Consider the following 17,684-nt stretch of genomic DNA (forward strand, 5'->3'; position numbering starts at 1 on the left):
CAGACAAATGAAATGCTACCCGCCACAAAGATGTTTAATATGCTGCCATGTTATTAGATTTCTTATTAACCATTAGCATTCTACAAATTAAATCTATTAATAGTCCATGACTTCACTGTTTTATTTGAAGTCTAATTTCTCTATTCAGTGTCTTGCTTTCATAGAGCATATATAAGGGATGACACAGATGAGATCTCCTTTTGAATACATCTCCTAATCCTTTCTTATCAAAGTACCCGTATAGATGATGAAGTTAAACTCAATTTTTATGTACAGTGTTATTACAGTTTAGCTGGGTTAAACACCATTTTATCTCATTCTTCCCTTTCAAGAGAATCTTTAAATGTTTTGTTAATATGCAAGATGCTCTCCAGTTTATTGGCATCTTCCTTTAAGCGATGGTACAAGTCTGGGATGTACTGGGAAGCAGAATGTGGTTGAAAGTGGAAAACCCTCACTGTCTGAATTGTTGCCCTCCAAATGATGTGGGAAGCTGTTCACCTGAAGCCCTCAGAACTCATCACCTTTTGCATGCTTCATGTTATGCTGGTTTTATTGACTGTCAACCTAGGGCTGTTATCTGTATGTCCTGAGTGTGTTCAACTTTGCCTGCACAAAATCAGTTTGGGGGAAAGGGGGCAAAAGCCTGCATAAAAAGTACTTAATGTACTGTCAGCTGAGAATAACTCAGAGGCAGGTTACAGAGTGCTAAACAGCCACTAAGACAGGCACCTTAGAACTGGCTTTTTCTAGGCCAGCTTGACCCTAAATGGGTTTCATGCTCAGAGCTATGTGAAAGGGGCTGTGCTTCTTGCAGGCGGTATTCCAGTCTTCCCAGTAATCTGTCTTCCATGGAGTGTGAACTATGAATGCTTTCTCTGGCATTACATTTGATCTGAAGGTTTGATTGCCTTTACTAAACTAGTTATGAATGGGTTCCAGCCGAGTCAGACTCTGCACCAGGCTCTGCTCATGTAAAGTCAGAGCCAGCTTGGGCCATGGCCAACTAAAAAAGCTATCCTGGTACCTGAAGGGTGGGAAAGTGGGTGTGTGTGCCTGCCTGGCTCCACATTGGACTAGCTAGAGCCTGACAAGACCAAGGTTGAGTTGATGCTAATTATGCCTAGCCAAAAACTCACTGCATATAGTCTTCTCTACCTAGAGAAGACTTATGTCTGTTGTTTGTTTTATTCCAAAGTGTATCATCTTTGGTTGTGCTGAGGGCAAGGTTGGATGTGGCACTTGGTGCCATGGTCTAACCTTGGGCACTGTGGTAAAGGGTTGGACTTGATGATCTGTGAGGTCTCTTCCAACCTTGGTGATACTGTGATACTGTGAGGGACAGAGTGTTGATAGACAAAGCCTGAAGTGCAGAGCCAAATCTGCAAGTTGATGTGATCTTTATTTCCATTATGTTGTAGCCTGGCATCTATGAGTTTGTGTCCAGAGGTGATGCCTGTGTGAGGTAGAGTTGACTTTGAGTGGAGCAGTGTGGTCAGTTGTAAGAGCCAAAGCTTTATTCTCTGCCATATAAAAATAATTCTGTTGGAGTTAAATGAACAAGCAAAAACCCTTAATAGCCTCAAACTCAGATAATTTTATCAAGCTTATTACATTTTTTATAGATTTGTTCACCTTTTTACATTGTAACTTTATTTTTCACAAAGAAAACAGACTAGCCAGTCTTACCTCCTCACACTGGCACAAGCACAAGGTATCAGTATTTAAGTTCTGGTCAATGTAAAGGAACCATTCACATTGAGCATAACTCTCCTTATATTGGAGTAAGGTGTGGGGGGGAAATGTCCCTTCCTGTTTTTCTGTCTCTTTCTGTTTTTTTTTTCCTTCTGTCATACTAAAAGTGCTGTTGTAACTGAATTCAGTCTGATTCAAGCAAAGTATTTTAAAAGTGCTTAATTTTGAGAAAGGTACTCTTCTTGACTTTAAGGGAAGCCTCATTGAGCTCTCAGTGTATAATTTTATTTTTAGAATTACTTCCCAATATGAATTTACAGCATTCCAGTGTATTCTACTAAAGACTTGCCTCATCTGGATATATTTATTACTTACAACTTTATGTAATAAATAAATTATCTAGACAATAATAAGTAGAAGTACTTTTCAGCCTTTTCTGATTTGTGAATTGTTATGGATGTGGTTCCCTCGAGAAACTACATATATGGAGATCATCAAGGAAATATAACATGAAGTTGCATTTTCTTTTTTACCTTTTATGGACCCTTGAGAAGCAGTTCAAGAATTGTGTCTTTAGGAGTGGGTCAACAAGTTAAAAGTCACTGAACTACAGTGGTAAACCTTTCTAGGGGTTTGGTTTGGGCATTTTTGCTGTGGGTTTTTTTTCCCTTCATGAGGACTAGGACTAATTTAATTTTAACCTATTTGACAAAACTTAGTTTTCTCAGATTATCTTGTCCCTAGATCCATTAATGTAGATGTCACTGGTTCTTCATACCTTGGCTTTCTTCTGTGAATTGCAGGTTGTAGATGGATCCTGCAAGGGCTGGAGTTCCACTGCTGCAGAGGCAGGAAGGCCTGCCTGCGTGGAACAGGATTAGGTCATAGTTTCTACATTTCTGTCATCTGTTTGTTTTAATCAAACAAATTTTTTTCACTTCTTAGTAGGTTATCTGTAAGCATAAATAGAAAGTCTTCTCCTTTTAATTTTCATGACAAAAATTTCAAAGACGTTTTCTCTTTAAAAAAAATATTGCAGCATGACTTTAAAAGCTTTTTTATATCAGAAGAGCATATTTCTGGCATTGTGTAAACATTTTCTAGTAGCAGAGAATTTCTTTTAAACTAGATTTTTGTTTGAAGAACGTTCAGCTAATCCTCTGGCTTCAAAATTCATCATGTTAAACTACTACAACAGATTTTAAATATTGATGCTACTTATTCTTTAAGTGCAAATAACAACCCTTCTCAGCAGGTGTCTCTAGTGAATTTGTCTATATAAGAAACTTCTCCCTACTACAGTAAAATTCATAACAGTAGTGTGTACACTGATGAAAATGTTAACTGCTTTCCATGAAAGGACAGCCAAATGAAGGGAAGTAGTCTTCAGTGTACTTTTTCTTGGGAGCTTTTTAAATGATCAGAGTTAATGACTTGAATTCTTACTGGTTTATTTATTAGACAGTCCATTTGTGTTGTTTGCTTGGTTTTGTGAGTATTTACCCTATTAGAGAACAAATCTTTTGAATGGCTGCTTGTCAATTTCCTACAAGTAATGAATGAAGGCTATCTTAAAATGACAAACTGTCACATGTGAAAGTTTTTGTTTTCTGCTATAGGTTGTGATCACCACAGTTATCTGTTCTATTAGAAGCAGTTGTGTACACTTCTTGTAAACCCTCTTGTGTTTTGATCTGTGTTTCCATGAGATGGGGGTGTGTGGGTTTCCCTTTAGTGGTGTCTGTCTTCTTCAGGATTGAGTTAGTAACTAACTGTTTTTACTTTTCGAAGGTACTGCAACAGCCACCTGCAGGTACTTGGCTTTATACCGAAAAAGGAGAGGAAGAAAAAGAATGATCCCATAGAGGATGTAAAGGTCAGGCATCAGATGGATGCTGTGGCCTTCAGTCTGACAGTGCCCACCCTGGCCTTGAAGATGCCCAACGGACTGGATGGGATGTCCCTCTCCCCTCCAGGGGCTAGGCTTCCTCTCCACTACTTGGAGGCAGAATTAGAAGACCCCTTTGCTTTCAACGAGGAGGATGATGATCTAAAGAAAGGGGCAACAGTGAGGAAAAAGTTGCAGAGCAAGTTGGCTCAAAACCGGCAGCGCCAGAGAGAGACAGAGATTTTAAAAGTTCGCCAAGAGCACTTTAGCCCTCTTCCTGCACCTTTGCAGCAGCAGCCTCTGCAGCAGCAGCACTCCCATCTGCCACCTTCATCAGCTTCGTTAAAGCCGACAGGGCTACCACAAGGCGTAGTCTGCAAGTCACCTCAACCTCCGAACACCAGCCTACCAATGCAGGGAGTGGCACCCACCACACACACTATAGCACAAGCCCGGCAGTTGTCTAACAAGAGACCTCTGCCTCTCCTGCCACCCGCTAGGGCACCTGTCATGGACCCTCCAAGGACTGATCGGGTCCTCATGAAAGCCACAGCCTTCTCTCCGCACTCATCTTGCATGAGCCGGCTACAGAGACTGGTGAAACTGTGCACTCGAAAACAGCAGCTGGACACTGATCTGTTTCCACATTTAGGTGGGTAGAGAATAGATGTACTGCGACCTTATTTTTTTTAACCTGAAACCAAGAGCCAAAAAGTGAATGTCTTCCTAACCCTGTCCTACATTCATGTGTGGTCCTTGCAGAATAACCTTGAACTAGGTAATCTTTCGCCCTGTTCTCTGTGCCTGAAGACATCACCTATATTTTGTGGCATTTTGGTTGTTTTTTCTTGTTAATGTTCTGTCAACCATTTGAGAAGTCAAACTGAAGCATAGAAATCGTTGCTTGGGCTTCTACAGACATCATGTATAAGGTTTGGTACTTGATTAGTAAGAGTGGCATCAGCTGTACCTACATGAATGGACAGGTTTAGGTTGAATATTAGATATGTGACAGGTGCACATTACAAAATTAGGGCAAGTAAAATTTTTGAGATTTGGCCCATCGTTCTCTGCAGATCCAGATTTCTAGTTGACTTGACTGGGAAAATTGGAGCACAAGAGTCTATTTGTGTACAGAAGGTACAAGCACAGGACTGCTGCAGTGGGGCAGCATCATTCCAGAAGCTATTTGGAGGAATGGAGGCTTGTCCACATACCAGTGCAGTGTCCTCCTTGCTTGTTATCTAGAAGCTGTAATCGATTACTGCTTGAGAAGATGTAAGGAAATGCAACCCACCTTGCTGCTGTGGTAGTAGTAGTGCTTTGCAAAGCTTAAAAAAAGCAGCTGACATTGTGGCTTGGGTCTGATTATGAATGCAGACCTAGGTACAACTACTTGTCCTTGTTACCTCGCTCTCCAAAATTATTTTTTTTACTTAGTTTTAGGTTGTACTTTCCTATCAAATAAAATACCAGTAGGGAAAAGCAAAACAGGAATCAGTGTATGATATTAGATCAGGAATGTCATTTATGATGTTAAAAAGAAAAAGACTTCTAATAAGTGCAGTTGTTCGTATAACATCTTATTTAATTGCAAGCATCTGTAATTTTTGCTATTTCAATTAACCTTTTCTAATTTTCTGTTAAGATGCTGCCCTTTGGCACTCATGGGATAGTTTGCCCATTTGTTCAGAAGATAATTGGCATCCCATAGCATGTCTCCAAAGAATGTTGCTCTTCAGAAAATCGCTTTGATGGTCCTATATATAATGTAGGTCTTTTGAGAAATGCCAGCTCCAGAGACACTTCTGAGTGTCACAGACCTCAATAGCTTAGAAAGTGACCTGCATTTGGAGATACTAGAAAGATGAATTTCTGTGTTTAATGTTTGCATTCTTAAGTGGTGGAGGGAATGCATTTTCCTAAAAAATGAGGCATAGTAAAAAACTGGTTAGACCTGTAAGTGTGCAGTTTTGCAGATGCATAAATGTCTATGGGGTCAGAACATTTTATATCACCAGAGTAACAGAATTCACATATTTGTCACGTGAGAGTGGAAAGATGTATTTGTTGTTCATTATTTATTCATAATATATCTTAATGTTAAAAGCTAGCTATGCCAGATCAGAGAGTTTCAGGATTTCTGGTTTATGATAGAGTAGCACTAGAGGTGACTGCACAGAATCAAAGACACAGCCAGTCTGAGGTGTACCTACATCTGAGCCACATAATTGGATGTTAATGTAACTGCCATCTGAAGTGTGAGTATAGCTTTAATCTTGATTAGATTTTATTCCTTCTTTTCTGCAGTAACCACAAAAAAATGCAATCTCAGATTTTACTTTTAAATTTTGGGTACATGATTTGTTACAGGCTATCAGTTGTGGACATTTTTAACCATTGATTAAGTTGTTTTTACATTCTGTTATGGAAGATATGAAAGTAAAAAAAGATCTAATTTGAGAGTGTAATTCTGGTGTTTTATCAGGTGTCCTAAGATACCTTTGTTTAGCTCACACACATATCCTAAAAATAGAATACTGAAAAAATAAGGATAAGGTTTCTGATATTTCTGCTTTATATTAAGATGTTGCTTCTAAATGATGAGGGCACTCCAGATGATTATATTCCAAGTGCATCTGTATGTGTATAAACTCTGGAAGTAGGTGACCAATTACCAATGCATTTTGCAAATTAAAATCATCTCACTTCAGAATCATCTCAGATATAGTCAGTTAGTTTGTTTTCAGCAAGAATAAAATGTTCATTAACTCTGTCTCAACTGCTGCTCCATTTTCAAGGAGCACACAATAAATTGAAAAAGTAATAATACTGGCTTGTAAATACAGCTACTGGATTTTACCTGCCTAGTGCAAGAAATGGACAAGAATTCCACTGCATGTGGGAGAGAGAGTAGGGAAAACTGCAAAAGATAAAGCTCCAAATAAAATGTTCCACTTGAGAAATTACTGGACTGTTTCTGGCTGTCCTGTTTAATGATCGTGTTTAGCTTGACTAACCGAGGCTGCTGATTCATACAGTAAGTTGATTCTACTGCATCATCATTAAGAAAAAGCTGCTCAGTAAAAGTTTGGGAGTATTTGCATGTGTCCCTTTAGCTCTCTTTTCATGCTAATGTATGCATTTGGCAGACAATTACAGAGACCAAGCAGAGGAACATCCTGTGTAGCTCTGTATCTATCTCTGCCCATGCTGTTCTTCCTGTGTTCTGGCACAGAGCGGGGGTCAGAATATAAACAGAAGTGAAAGTGGCCTATTTAGATCATATACTATTACAACTTAGCAGGTAGTCAGTACTTCATGGCAGGGATATCTTTCTAAACATTCTGTGTGCTCGGTATGAAAGCTGTAATATTTTTCTGTGGCTAAGAAAGCTGGTGATGTTTTTTCACTGCTTATGGATAAAGAAGCCAATAATGTTTTTGAAAGAAAAACTCAAATCTGACAAAAATCAGTGCATACCATTTGCACCCTGTATTGGAGCTGCTGTAGTTGGTATTATTGTATGATTTAATCATGCTTGTGCTATACTACACATTCATCTTTTGTGCTGTAGGTTGCTCAGAGACTTGTATGAAGTGGATACACTTTTCATTCAGATTTCATATTTTCCATTCCATTAGGGCTGGATTGGTCTGAAGACAGTGGAGAAGAGTTGGAAGATTCAGAGCAAACCTCCCCCTACCAAGTTGCATGGTCGATCCGAGAAACCCTCGGCTATGAGAGACATGAGTGAGTTTGACTCTTTAGTATTCATGCTAGCCTTGAGGGAATAAACAATGTAAATATGAGCTTTACTTCAAGTGGAGTCAGTAGAGCCTGAGCACTTGTTGGAGTGCTTTGATGAAACAAAGAATTGTTTGAACTCATTTACTAGTAAAACAGTTTGTCACCTTCTGTCCCAGTTTCTACCTAACTTAGAGACCTTTGTGCAGTCTGCTATCAGAATGATGCAACCAGAAAGAATTCAAGTTTATTTACCTTAATTTAATTGAGTTTAGTGTGGCTTATTTATGAACTTGTGTGCCTCACTAAGTAGAGTTATTTCCTGAATCAGAACCAGCAGGGAGTTACTATTGGCTTCTTGTTTTTCCTACTATGTGTGAATAACTATGCTAGTAAACTTGCTGCATTTTGCTCATTAATCTTTATGGTAATTATGCAGGATGTTGTTTTGATGTGTTTTTTATGGCATTTCTTTTCATAATTGTGTGGAATAAACCTCTGTCAAGTAATTAGGAGCATTGAAAGGAAGTGATGTGATTGAAAGGATGAACAGAGCAGGTATTAGCTACCGGTGCAGAAAGCCTATATGATACTCACCATATGCTGCTAAGTCGTGAATCTCAACTTGCAGCAGGATATGATAATATATGTCTATTAATTTTTAAGGTGCAAGTTGAAGCAAAGCATCCCAAGCATAATAATGTTATGAACCTGAAGAACATAGTTAACAAAAGAAAATTGAGGTCTCAGTAGCATTTGATTGTAGCTTCTTACATGGTTCTTTTATGCAGCTGGACTTTGTGATGATCGTAGAATCACAGAATCAGTCAGGGTTGGAAGGGACCACAAGGATCATCTCGTTCCAGCCCCCCTGCCATGGGCAGGGACACCCTACCCTAGATCAGTCTGAACACAGCCTCATCCAGCCTGGCCTTAAACATCTCCAGGGATGAGGTCTCAACCACCTCCCTGGGCAACCCATTCCAGCCTCTCCCCACTCTCGTGGTGATGAACTTCCTCCTCATGTCTAGTCTGAATTTACCCACCTCCAGCTTTGCTCCATTCCCTCTAGTCCTGTCACTCCCTCATAGCCTAAAAAGTCCTTCCCCCACTTTTTTGTAGGCCCCCTTCAGATACTGGAAGGCCACAATAAGGTCACCTCAGAGTGTCCCCTTCTCCAAACTGAACAGTCCCAACTCTTTCAGTCTGTCCTCATAGAAGAAGTGCTCCAGCCTTCTGATCATCCTCTTGGCCCTTCTCTGGACAGGCTCCAGCACATCCACATTCCTTTTGTAATAGGGGCTCCAGAACTGGACTCCTGGTAGGGTCTTAGCATAGCGGAGTAGAGGGGGAGAATCACCTCCTTCGACCTGCTGGCCACACTTCTCCTGATACAGCCCAGGATCTGGTTGGTTTTCTGGGCTGCAAGTGAACACTACTGGCTCACGTTGAGCTTCTCATCCACCAGCATCCCCAAGTCCCTCTCCTCAGGGCTGCTCTCCAGCCACTCACTGCCCAGCCTGTATTTGTGCTTGGGATTGCCTCAACCCAGATGCAGGACCTTGTACTTGATGATACTACAACTCTTTCACATTTGTTTAATTTTTAAATACCACAGTTAGAGTAGTGATGTTAATTAAATGTTTTGTTGTTACATGGAAATTCTGAAACCTACCAGAACTTCTTACTGTCTTGAAAGATTGTCCACAGGGTGAGCAACAAAGCTGTGTGTAAGTCATCAGGGCAGACTCTAGGATGCTAAATACTGAGAGCCTTCAGTGAATCAAAGCTTAATGATTTCCTTTATGAATGACCATAATTTTTTAGGGCATTGGCAGTCCAAGAGAGAGTGAGCTTTCACAAACAGTGGGTTTAACTTAAAAGGCAACTTTTAAGTAAACTGATTTAGGAAAGTATGAACAGACTTTAAAATATCATATATATGATGTCTTGAACCAGATATATCTGTTAACTTCCCTTACACTCTTCACTCTTTGACATCTGATTCTTCCATAGATCCCTGGTTTTGTTGTCTTCTATTTGTCTTAACTTTCTTTGGATTCTTCCCCTTCTTTTCACATAGTGAGAAAAAAATAATACCTTGTCTTCTCATTTTCTGTTCCATTCTAGCATTGCCTGCATTTCAATTAAAAGCTGTCTTAACTAGCTCATGATAGATAAATTTTAGTATGGTACTGCATGCTTTTGTACTTCCATCAGCCTACCCATTGTTAGCTCTTCAGCAACTTCCTTAATTTTGTTGATGGATAAACATTGATATATTCACTTGACATCAGTTTTCTAAAACTTGTAAATCTTATTCTGCAAGCTTCTTTAGAGATTTTTATTATCTGAACTGTTTCCTGCTGGTACTTTTGCAATGTGGTCTGTCTGCTGATGAAGATGAATTAGTTCAGACTATTTCTTGGGTGATTTGTCAAAATGACTGTTTTGCTAGTATGGTTGTGCAGACTGGTGGCTACTTGCTAACTTCTTATTCAGCCAATGATGTGTTATGACTTTGAATTTTGGAGGCTAATTTTACCAGGAAACCAATCTTCCCAAACCTTTAGATTCTGAAATCACTCATCTAAACCTATGGCAATTTACTTGCTGTTTTTCATAGTAACATTTAAGCTATTTTTTTTTCTGTTCATTTGTATCTGAGCTTGTGGTCCCTGCTTGAAAGGGGTGACTCCACCAGCTACCTCCATGAGATGGAGGAATGCAAGTGATAATAGCATCGAGTTGTCATGGGTGAGAATGAGGAATAAGGACAGCAAGGGTGATACTGTGATGGGAGTATGCTATAGACCACCCAGTCAGGATGAAGATGTAGATAAAGTTTTTTATAAGCAGTTGAGAGAGGTCTCATGATGGCTGTCCCTTGTTCTTGTGGGAGACTTCAACTTCTCAGATGTCTGCTAGAAATACAGTACAGCAGTGAGAGAACAGTCCTGGAGATTCCTGGAGTGCGTGGAGGATAAATTCCTGACACAATTGGTGAGAGAGCCAACCAGGGAAAGTGGCCTCCTGGATCTCCTTCTTGTGAACAGAGAAGAACTAGTGGGGGAAGTGAAGGTTGGAGAACATCTGGAGCTCAGGGATCATGAGATGATTCAGTTCTCTGTGCTTGGGGAAACAAGGAGAGGGGTTAGTAAAACAGCCAGCTTGGACTTCCAGAGGGCAAACTTTGGCCTGTTTAGGAGGCTGATGGACAAAGTCCCCTGGGAAACTGTCTTGAAGTCCAGGAGGGTTGGACTCACTTTATGAGGGAAGCCTTAAAGGCACAGGAGCAGGCTGTGCCTGTGTGTCAAAAGACAAGTCGTTGGGGAAGGCATCCAGCCTGGCTAAATAGAGACCTTTGGACCTCAAGAACAAAAGGAGAGGCTAGGCCTTTGGAAGAGGGAGCATGTCTCTCGTGAGGACTATAAAGATATAGCAATACTATGTAGGAAGAAAATTAGGAGGGCCAAAGAACAGCTAGAACTTAACCTAGCTACAGCTGCTAAAGATAATAAAAATGTTGCTATAAATTCATTAACAGCAAAAGGAGGACTAGAGAAAATATCCATCCACTACTGAATGCAGAGGGAAACCTACCAAATAAAGACAAGGAGAAGGCTGAGGTGCTCAGTGCCTACTTTGTCTCAGTCTTTAGCACCGGATCCAGCAGTGCCCTGTGCACCCACTCTCATGAAGCAGGAGTCAGAGAGAGGAATCAATAAATGAGGAAGTGGTCACTGACCTGCTGCACCACTTAGATGTACACAAGTCTGTGGGGCTGGCTGCACCCAAGGGTGCTGAGGGAGTTGGCAGATGTGCTCGCCAAGCCACTTTCCATTATTTACCACATGTCCTGGCTAACTGGGGAGATGCCAATGGACTGGAGGGTAGCAAATGTAAAGCCTGTCTACAAGAAAGACAGAAAGGAAAATCTGGGAAACTATAGGCCTGTCAGTCTGACCTCAGTACCAGGGAAGATCATATAATGCCATCATAATGTCATATAGACAACAACCAGGGGATCAGGGCAAGTCAGCACGGGTTCATGAGGGGCCAGTCCTGCCTGGCCAACCTGACCTCCTTCTATGACTAGATGACCTGGCTACTGGATGAGGGAAAGGCTGCCAATGTTGTATTCCTAGACTTTCAAAAAGCCTTTGCTACTGTTCCCCACAAAATTCTTGTAGGCAAATTGGCTGCTCGTGGCTTGGAGGAGCACACTGTCTCCTGGATAAAGCACTGGCTGGGCAGGAGGGCCCAGAGAATGGTGGTCAATGCAGTTAAATCCAGTTCGTGGCCAGTCACTAGTGGTGTTCCTCAGGGATCTGTATTGGGACTACTTCCTTTTAATGTCTTTATCGGCGACCTTGATTCTGGCGTAGAAGTTTGCAGATGACACCAAGTTAGGTTGCAGTGTCAATTTGAATGAGGGTAGAGAGGCTCTTCAGAGGGACTTGGATAGGCTAGATCAATGGGCCAATGTTAATGGGATGAATTTCAACAAGGCCAAATGCCAGGTCCTGCACTTGGGTCACAATAACCCCAAGCAATGCTACAAGCTTGAGGAAGTGTGGCTGACAGAAAGGGATCTGGGGGTTGTAACAGACAGGCAACTGAATACGAGCCAGCAGTGTGCCCAGGCAGCCAAGAAGGCAAATGGCATCGTGGCTTGTATTAAAAATGCTGTGGCCAGCAGAAGTAGGAAGGTGATTGTCCTCTTGTACTCGGATTTGATGAGGCCCTACCTTGAGTATTGTGTTCAGTTTTGGGCACTGCAATCCAAGAGAGATGTGGAGGTGCTGGAGTGGGTCCAGAGGAGGACAGCAAAGCTGGTGAAGGGCCTAGAGAATAAATGTTACGAGGAATGACTGAGAGAGCTGGGGCAGTTTAATTTGAAAAAGAGGAGACTGAGGAGAGAACTCATTGCTGTCTACAGCTACCGGAAGGGACATCGAGGAGAGGCTGGTGCCAGTCTCTTCTTACAGTTAGTTGGAGATAGAACAGAGGGGGATGGCCTCAAGCTGAGACTGAGTAGGTTTAGATTGGACATTAGGAAAAAGATTTTTACAGTGGGAGTGGTTAGGCACTGGAATGAGCTGCCCAGGAAGGTAATTGAGTCACTGACCCTGGATGTGTTTAAGGGTTGTTTGGATGTGGTGCTTAGGGGTATGGTTCAAGGTGAATCTTGTAGAGTAGAGTTATAGGTTGGACTTAGTGATCCTGAGGGTCTTTTCCAACCTGAATGTTTCTGTGATTCTGTCCTTTTACATTTGACTCTCTGGAGGACAGAAGGAGGAATGCTTCTTGGAGCAGAGCAGTAAAAGCAAACAGTTAATTTCTGCATTACTGGGCAACTTGTTCTCAGTGTTTCTGGTTGTGTGGTTGTGGGGGTAGTCATATAGCTTTCTGTTCATCTTCTTGTGTAATCTCTATCTGCTCTTAAACTCTCAAAAATTCAGCAGATTGGTTTAAAAATAATGCATAAACAGTAATACATTTTTGCATTCACTTGCCCTCAAGCCTTTTAATCTGTAAAATTTGTGTTGTTGCAGTCACCTATGGAAACACAAACCAGATGTTTGCTTTTCTTGTTTTGTCTTTTAATTTTGAATGATCAAGTTCTGATGGTCGCAGCATTCCAAGAAGCAGTGCTTCAAGGCAGGCACAAGTGTTTGAGTTCAAATAATGACACAGGAGCTGGCAGTGGCCACAGTGCAGGTAGGGCAGCTGGCAGGGAAGGCTGCTAGGAGCAGCAATTCCAAGGGAAAGCAGGGGCTGTTCCATGCTGTAGATAGTGAAGCTTCCCCCTAGATGACTCACTTATTGGGTCTGGTAGCTGAGAAAGCACTGATAAACAAATTACTTTAAAACAAAGTTGCTTTTGCTTTCCTACACTGGAATACAAATAGTTTTTCAGGTAGCAAGTTTGAAAAGGGGATGTAAGGATTGGAATCCCTCATCACAGTAGCTCGCTCAAGGAGCACATAACAGCACTGTATTGTTGAGCTTAGTAACACTGGATAACAAGAAGAACTGAAAGGAAAAAGGGAATGTTCTTCAAATCCCTCCTTTCTGAGGGTTTTGAAGTAGAGCTGCTGGGGTGTCTCAGAGTAGAGAGTATGTTCTGCTGGTGCCCTCATGGTGCCTGACTGCTCATGCTACCCTTTGCTTTTCCTTTCTGCTGCTCTGTGCTCCCTTTGTTTTCTTCTTGAACATTCAACAAAATTTCCCCTGATATATAGACATGACAGTCTTAAAGGGAAGAATTTTGGAAGAAGCATTCTGGATTATCAAATGGTTTGTGTGCTTTCAGAAATACTTTTAAAAAATGAAATGCCATGTATTGAGTTAAACTTCAGAAGTGAGTTATGCATGCAGCTTAAGAGAATGAACTGGACAGAAACTGGTAAACTTGTATCACAGTATCACAGTATCATCAGGGTTGGAAGAGACCTCACAGATCATCAAGTCCAACCCTTTACCATGGAGCTCAAGGCTAGACCATGGCACCAAGTGCCACGTCCAACCTTGCCTTAAAGTGCCCCAGGGACGGCGACTCCACCACCTCCCCGGGCAGCCCATTCCAGTGTCCAATGACTCTCTCAGTGAAGAACTTTCTCCTCACCTCCAGCCTAAATCTCCCCTGGCGCAGCCTGAGGCTGTGTCCCCTTGTTCTGGTGCTGGCCACCTGAGAGAAGAGAGCAACCTCCTCCTGGCCACAACCACCCCTCAGGTAGTTGTAGACAGCAATAAGGTCACCCCTGAGCCTCCTCTTCTCCTGGCTAAACAATCCCAGCTCCCTCAGCCTCTCCTCACAGGGCTTGTGCTCAAGGCCTCTCACCAGCCTTGTCGCCCTTCTCTGTACATGCTCAAGCATCTCAACGTCCCTTCTAAACTGGGGGGCCCAGAACTGAACACAGTACTCAAGGTGTGGTCTAACCAGTGCAGAGTACAGGGGCAGAATGACCTCCCTGCTCCTGCTGACCACAGGATGCCACTGGCTCTCTTGGCCACCTGGGCACACTGCTGGCTCATGTTCAGGCGGGTGTCAATCAGTACCCCCAGATCCCTCTCTGTTTGGCTGCTCTCCAGTCACTTCAACCCCAGCCTGTATCTCTCCATGGGGTTGTTGTAGCCAAAGTGCAGCACCCTGCACTTGGAGCTATTGAACCCCATCCCATTGGACTCTGCCCATCTGTCCAGGCAGTCAAGATCCCGCTGCAGAGCCCTTCTGCCTTCCAACTCAGTCACATCTGCCCCCAGCTTGGTGTCATCTGCAAACTTGCTGATGACTGACTCCATGCCCTCATCCAGATCATCAGTGAAGATGTTAAAGAGGATGGGGCCCAGCACAGATCCCTGAGGGACACCACTAGTGACTGGCCGCCAGCTGGATGTGGCACCATTCACCACCACTCTCTGGGTCCGGTCCTCCAGCCAGTTCCTAACCCAGCACAGAGTGTTGCAATCCAAGCCATGGGCTGACAGCTTAGCCATGGGCTGACAGCTTTCTCTTGTCTATCAAGAGAAAACAAAAATACCTTTTGGTTTCAGTTCTTGTCTAATGGGAAAGAAAAAAAAATCAAAACACCCCTCCCCCAAAAAAAAACCAAACCAAACCAAAACCCCCAAAATAACCAACCAAAAAACCAAAAACCAAACCAGCAACAACAAGGAAAACCACACACACACACAAAAATCAAACAAACCAACCTCCCAACCAAGCAAAAAACCCACCACAACAACAGACAAACCATGAGGTGTTACTGTTACTTTTAAAGGCATTTTTGGGCATAAAAATACGCTATGGTTAATCTTACTGGCCTGGAAAAAAAATCTGAATGAATTTGAACTGTTTGCCTCAGAATGAACCCTTGTCTACTGTACTTATGATTCTTTGTCTTGAATATATGTCTTCCTCTACTTAAAATATCTCAATCTGCAACTAAAATCTTTCTGTTTATGTCAGTATGGAGGGATGTTAAAAGTCTCAAATACAAAGACATTTGCATTAGAAAACAGCCATTCCACCTAAAATAAACACCTAAGAAATATTCTTTATTTATAACTGTGTTTAAAATTAAATCTATGTATGTCTACAACTTTGTTTAAAAATCTTGGCCCAGAGGAGTAATGAAATGTCTTAAGACCTTAAACTTAACTTGTATCTCACTGATCTTTTATACCTTCCTCTATTCTATTAATACTTCAGAAAAGGGAGAAATCTCTTAAGTAGCACACAGCTAATTTTTTCTAAAGGGTTGTTTTTCCCAGTTGACATTCTTCCCTAAGAGATCTTTTAAGATCTTTTCCTTTTCAATGTGACAACTTTTTAAACATTTCATATGCTGTTTTTAACAAGTTGTATTTGTTACTAAGCATTTAATTGCAGTGATTAATTACATGTAATTTGTGCTACTAGAAACTAGTTGTAATCTGTTTTAACAACAAAAAAAAAAGTTTGTTTTACATAACACTTTACAAAAATGTGCATTTTTATCAGGATAGTGTTTGCTCCTATGGAATTTTTCTGGACATCCTTAGTGGAGATGGATGCAATCTCTTAAATTTGACCTGTGCGTGCATGGAGTAAGAGTTTCCAGAGAGGAAAGTAGGTGTTAGTCATATTGCCTTTCAAGGACAGCTATTCTCCCTGCATTTCTGGATCTTACTTTATTTAGTAAACCTTGTAGCTCATTTCTTGCATCCCTTCTACCATGATGAGCTATTTCAGGTCTCCTTTGCACAGGTTTGGATATTGGCTCACTCAGTCTGACTGGTCAAGCTCTTCGTGGGAGCTTTTGATTTGCTTGTCTATTTCCAAGCTGAACCTTGGGAGCTTTTGAATTCCTTCATTTGTTTAGAGTTGTTCTCATCCCTCTGCTTTTCATTTGTTTTAGAAATAGGAAAGTTAGCAAAAAATTTATATGGTCCATAGGGGAAAAACTTGGAGTAACTGAACAAAATCTGCTTTGCATAGATTCAGTGCACATTCTTTGTTGCAGGAAAATATCATCCTGCAAAACAGTGTTTGTTGTGGAGGACTTCTGGGTGGCTTGTTGTTTTAACAAGTCTCTGGTGATTTTATTACGTTCCATGATTTTCACTTGATCATCTGAATGTGTTGATGTGATTTGATGGCCTTGTTCACATCGACCTGGACATTCAGAAAGCCAGGATAAATGGGAAAAGGCTTCCTTAAGCAAGCAAATAGTTGAGTTGGTCCTTCATTGAGTTGTTGCTTAGTCCTGGTCTGATTTTTCCCTCCATAACTATGAAGTTAAATGTGAATTTCTTCTCCATAGCTATACAGTAACTCAACTTTATCTCTGCAAACAGGGGGAAAGCAGTATCGACTGCTCACTGTAAGAGTGTGTATTTTGGTTTAGGAAGGAATACACCACCTGGCAGAGTGAAAGAAACTGGAAAAAAGTCATCAGTTTTGGTACCTGTTAGAATTTGACCATCTTCTCCATCATGACTTTTCTTCAACAAATTTCCACTCTGTAGTTCCTCACCCTTGTCCTCTCTGTTTATTGCGCTTTGGTCTAAGGGTTTGTCTTGTTTGCTGAGGCATTTACACTAAATAAAGTTTAACATTACAGATGTTTTTTTTTTTCTTGAGTAGCAGACTCCAGGCATTTAAATGTGTTACACTTGATAAATTGATGTAATTTCCAATAATGACATAATAAGTACCTTTAAAATTCAAAAGGTATCCCTCTTCTGCCATTTTTCAAGCACTGCTGCTTGATTGCAGCCTTTGGATATTCGTGGGACTAGAAGATGGATGCCAACTTAAGAATTCTATTGAAGTAACAAATGAGCTTTCTTAGAGGAAAAAAAAACAAAACAAAAAAACCAAGCAGACAAGCAGAAACCCCAAAAGACACAACCAACCAAACAAAGCTCCAACCCCACAGCAAACATAAAAACAAAGACAAAAACCCAACCAAACAAGCAACAAGAGAATGCCAACTGAAAAACCAGTCCCTTTGATCTTCTGTTTGCTCCTTCAGGTCTGACGACGACAGTGAAGACGACAGGAGTTCCAGGGTGACCAGACTTTGCACTTACTTCCGGCAGAAATACAAGCACCTCTGCCGCCTGGAGCGGGCAGAATCTCGTCAGAAGAAATGCCGGCATACACTCCGGAAAGCCTTGCTGCAGGCGGCCAGTAGAGAGCCGGAGCGTGCTGGGCAACTGATACAAGAGCTTCGAAGAGCTACTTGTGCTCGTACCAGGTTAGACCTTCCCTTCTGACTGCAGTAACTTGGGCTCTGGGCAGGGTGGAGATGGGCAAAGTATGCAGCAGCTGAAGTGCTGATCTCTGAAGCTGGTAGGCACG

The 17,684-nt window shown here is 41.6% G+C and overlaps 1 protein-coding gene across 2 annotated transcripts in view; it reads left to right on the forward strand.

The window, feature by feature from the left end:
• INO80D (INO80 complex subunit D) overlaps positions 1-17,684 on the forward strand; it is a 42,491-nt gene that overhangs the window by 13,027 nt on the left and 11,780 nt on the right. For both annotated transcript variants that reach the window (XM_064161071.1, XM_064161076.1), the window contains exons 4-6: positions 3,487-4,235; positions 7,228-7,336; positions 17,356-17,580. In XM_064161071.1, coding sequence (XP_064017141.1) covers positions 3,487-4,235; positions 7,228-7,336; positions 17,356-17,580 — 1,083 coding nt within the window. The remainder of the gene's footprint in view (positions 1-3,486; positions 4,236-7,227; positions 7,337-17,355; positions 17,581-17,684) is intronic.

Source organism: Pogoniulus pusillus, chromosome 2 (assembly GCF_015220805.1).
Source record: "Pogoniulus pusillus isolate bPogPus1 chromosome 2, bPogPus1.pri, whole genome shotgun sequence".
Taxonomy (NCBI): Eukaryota; Metazoa; Chordata; class Aves; order Piciformes; family Lybiidae; genus Pogoniulus; species Pogoniulus pusillus.